The 3,324-nt window shown below is 40.0% G+C and overlaps 1 protein-coding gene across 1 annotated transcript; it reads left to right on the plus strand.

Moving 5' to 3' along the window:
- The first annotated feature begins 259 nt into the window (after positions 1–259).
- LOC149571652 (rust resistance kinase Lr10-like) lies at positions 260–2,900 on the plus strand. The gene is made up of 3 exons (XM_089813096.1): positions 260–1,201; positions 1,335–1,364; positions 1,501–2,900. The coding sequence occupies exons 1-3, from the start codon at positions 463–465 to the stop codon at positions 2,619–2,621; spliced, it is 1,890 nt and encodes a 629-aa protein (XP_089669222.1). The 5' UTR covers positions 260–462; the 3' UTR covers positions 2,622–2,900.
- Positions 2,901–3,324: the final 424 nt, after the last annotated feature.

Raw genomic sequence — 3,324 nt, forward strand, 5'->3', positions numbered from 1 at the left:
GTTGTATCTAAAACCATTTTGTACTCCCGATGACTAAGTTTTCCTTTGATTTTATTTCCTGGGAAGGATGATGTCTATTTGTTTACACCTCGGGAAATTGACACAAAATCCAACTGTAATTAGTACAAAAAGGATGCACAGGACAGGCGAACTTTTAAATCAATATATTTTTGTTTGAATCCGCTCGCACAATATTTCCAACGCCGGCAGTGGCGTCCGACAAGGCCCAAAATCAACGTGTTTTGGCGTGTTCGAAACGTCAATGGGGAAAGAGCTGGGAAATTAAACTCTACCCAATCCGCGTCCTTTCTTCGATCACGTGTCCTTGACGAAACCGCAGAGAGACCTTCACATGTTGTCCTCGTCTCTGTTTTCTCTTTCTTTACTCTTCTATGCATTTGGACGTTCCCCTGCTTCTCACATTGCTTCCAGCTTCCCTTCTTTCACTTCCATTGCATCAATATGGCACCACTTCACACGGTTCTCACTCTTCTCCAACTCCACCGCTTCCTCTTTTTCCTCGGAATTTCATTATCATGTTTGGCCTTTTCCTGTAATGGAGTCTGTGAGGTTTTCAGCTGTGGGGATTACACTCTGGATTTTCCCTTTGGAACATATGGCACCGGCTGCGGTGACCCTGTGCTTCAGCTAGTATGTGATAATGCAGCGGAGAAGCCTTTAATTACCATTGGGGACTACCAATACTACTTACTGGAGCCTCACAATTACTCCTCAATTAATCCTTACTCATGGAATATTGTGATATTATATAAGCAATTTGAGAAAGATGCATGCGATTTCTCAGAGAGTGTCTACGATCAGTTCTGGAGTGCCAAACATTTCCATATTTTAGGAGATTACGCAAATGTGACACTGGCGAAATCATGCAATGGTACGGATGGGTCGAATGGATCAGTATTGTCCGATTTGATGTGTAATGAACATCAATACTTTAATGGCAGTCTTCCAGACTTGAGTAGCTCTTGTAAATCAGATTTCAAAATTGCAATGAATAAAACCGAGTTGGATTCGGGAAAGTCTCTGTCTCATATTATTGACGAAGGGATCAATATAGAATGGAGTGCAAGCAAAGAGTGTCCGCACTGCGAGACAGATCACATAAATTGCACTCATCTCACAAATTCGTCTTTCTGCTACTGCGATGCTATGTCCTATTCACAATGCTCCACTGCCTCCACTGGTAAGACTTGTAGCTCTGTTTCTCAATTAAATTACGAAATATTATTATATTTCTCTCCAAACTGAAGCAGCTTGTTTTTACCCTTGTTATTCCATTACATAGTTCTCACATTATTGAGATTGACTGGTTGCAGAAAAATCGAGCAAGAAGGCTATTACTTTAGGTATGCCCCATTTCCTTCTGATACATTTTGCTTCATTTTTTCAGATTTTGGAATTATAGATAACTTCCGTTGCCTTTAATCTATATTTCCCTGTAGATTATGTGTCTGAGATCCCAAACCCTCTATGTAATTTCAGGTGCAGCCATTGGAGGCTTTGCTTTATTAACAGCTACGGTATTGTTTGTGGGTTTTTGTCGCAAGAGATCGTCGGCCGCTAAAGAATCCCAGCTTCGGATGATGGCAATGGAACCTTCTCTTACGACAGTGGAGCGATTCCTTGATGATTATGCCCATGAAATGCCCACCAGATATTCCTATTCTCAGCTGAAGAAAATCACCAACAACTTCGCAGATAAATTGGGGGAAGGAGGTTTCGGTGTCGTTTATAAAGGTAGACTTCCTCGAGGTAGTCTGGTGGCTGTCAAAATTCTGGATCAGTCAAGACACAGCGAGACTCAGTTTATAAACGAAGTTGCAACCATTGGAAGGATCCACCATGTCCATCTGGTTCGACTGATGGGATATTGTTTTGATGGATTTAGAAGCGCGCTGGTATATGAGTACATGGTGAATGGATCTCTGGAGAAGTTCATATTTGCAGGAGATAAGAAAGAAAGAATTCTGAATGGAGAAGAGCTCTATTCAATTGCTTTGGGCACCGCCCGCGGGATCGCATATCTGCACCAAGATTGTCAGCGGCGTATAATCCATTTTGACATAAAGCCCCACAATATATTATTAGATAAGGATTTCACCCCCAAAATAGCTGATTTTGGTCTGGCAAAATTGTATGGCAGGGGAGATGATCACATATCAATGACAGCCGCGAGAGGAACGCCGGGATATGCTGCTCCAGAGATATGGAATAGAAATTTGGGATCCGTGACAGACAAATCAGATGTTTACAGCTTTGGTATGGTGTTATTGGAGATGGCTGGAGGAAGGAAGAACATTGAGTTGCAGGTAAGCCGGTCGAGTCAGCTGTATTTTCCAGAGTGGGCATTCAAGATGATGGAGAAGGGGGAGTTAGAGAGGGGGTTGAGAAGAAATGGTGAAACAAAATGTGAAGAGATGGAGAAAGCAGTGAGACTGGCCAAAGTAGGATTGTGGTGCATTCAATACAACTCACAGGATAGACCGAACATGAGCAGAGTCGTTCAAATGTTGGAAGGAAACGATGATGATGTCAGCAATCCTCCCCTCCCTTTCAACTCGGCCCCTGCGTTTCAAGGCGAAGAATTTTCTTCTACGGTGTAGAACTCCATTCAGTCATGTATTTACTATTGACTTTAGAGTAGATTATTATATTCATTTTCCAGCGTCTGATGTACGCCGTACATATTTATGGAGGAAGCGTAAACAATTACCAATAGCCTTTATGGAGTGCATTGCTAACATGGTACAGGATAGGAATTTGCACTTATTGTTGAGATATCTGATGCTCGATTTCAGAGTTCCGCATAGTTTCTTTTTACAGTTATCCTCATCATGCAGAGAAGGAATATTTTAATTAAAGATGAGTTTATATTTTTGTAATTTGTGAACACTTAGTTTAACTCTTGTTGAAATAATGCATTTGAATGCATAAAATAATCCATATAAATATATGGAATATAAAATAGGAAAAATCTACAACAACTTTTATAAAAATGGTTTATTGTAATCAGTTTAGAGCAACCTACAAGAATGTAAAAGACCAAAAATATGAATAAAAAAATTTTGTTTGTGTAAAATTCTTGTAGTGCTCTGTTTTTTATGTTTCTTTATTCTTCTTTTGTGTTTCTTTATTCTGCCCTCTTCTTCTCATGTGTTATTTTCTACACTCATGTGGCATCACACAATATTGTAGTGGAGGTTTTCTTGGAGTCTCCAAAGGTAAAAAAAATGGGTTAACTTGTACAAAATTACGAAATGCCTATTGAGCATTAATACTAGGCATTGGAGTTGCTATTGATCCATT

Source organism: Cupressus sempervirens, chromosome 2 (assembly GCF_028749045.1).
Source record: "Cupressus sempervirens isolate cs-2001-9-10 chromosome 2, ASM2874904v1, whole genome shotgun sequence".
In the NCBI taxonomy this organism is placed as follows: domain Eukaryota; kingdom Viridiplantae; phylum Streptophyta; class Pinopsida; order Cupressales; family Cupressaceae; genus Cupressus; species Cupressus sempervirens.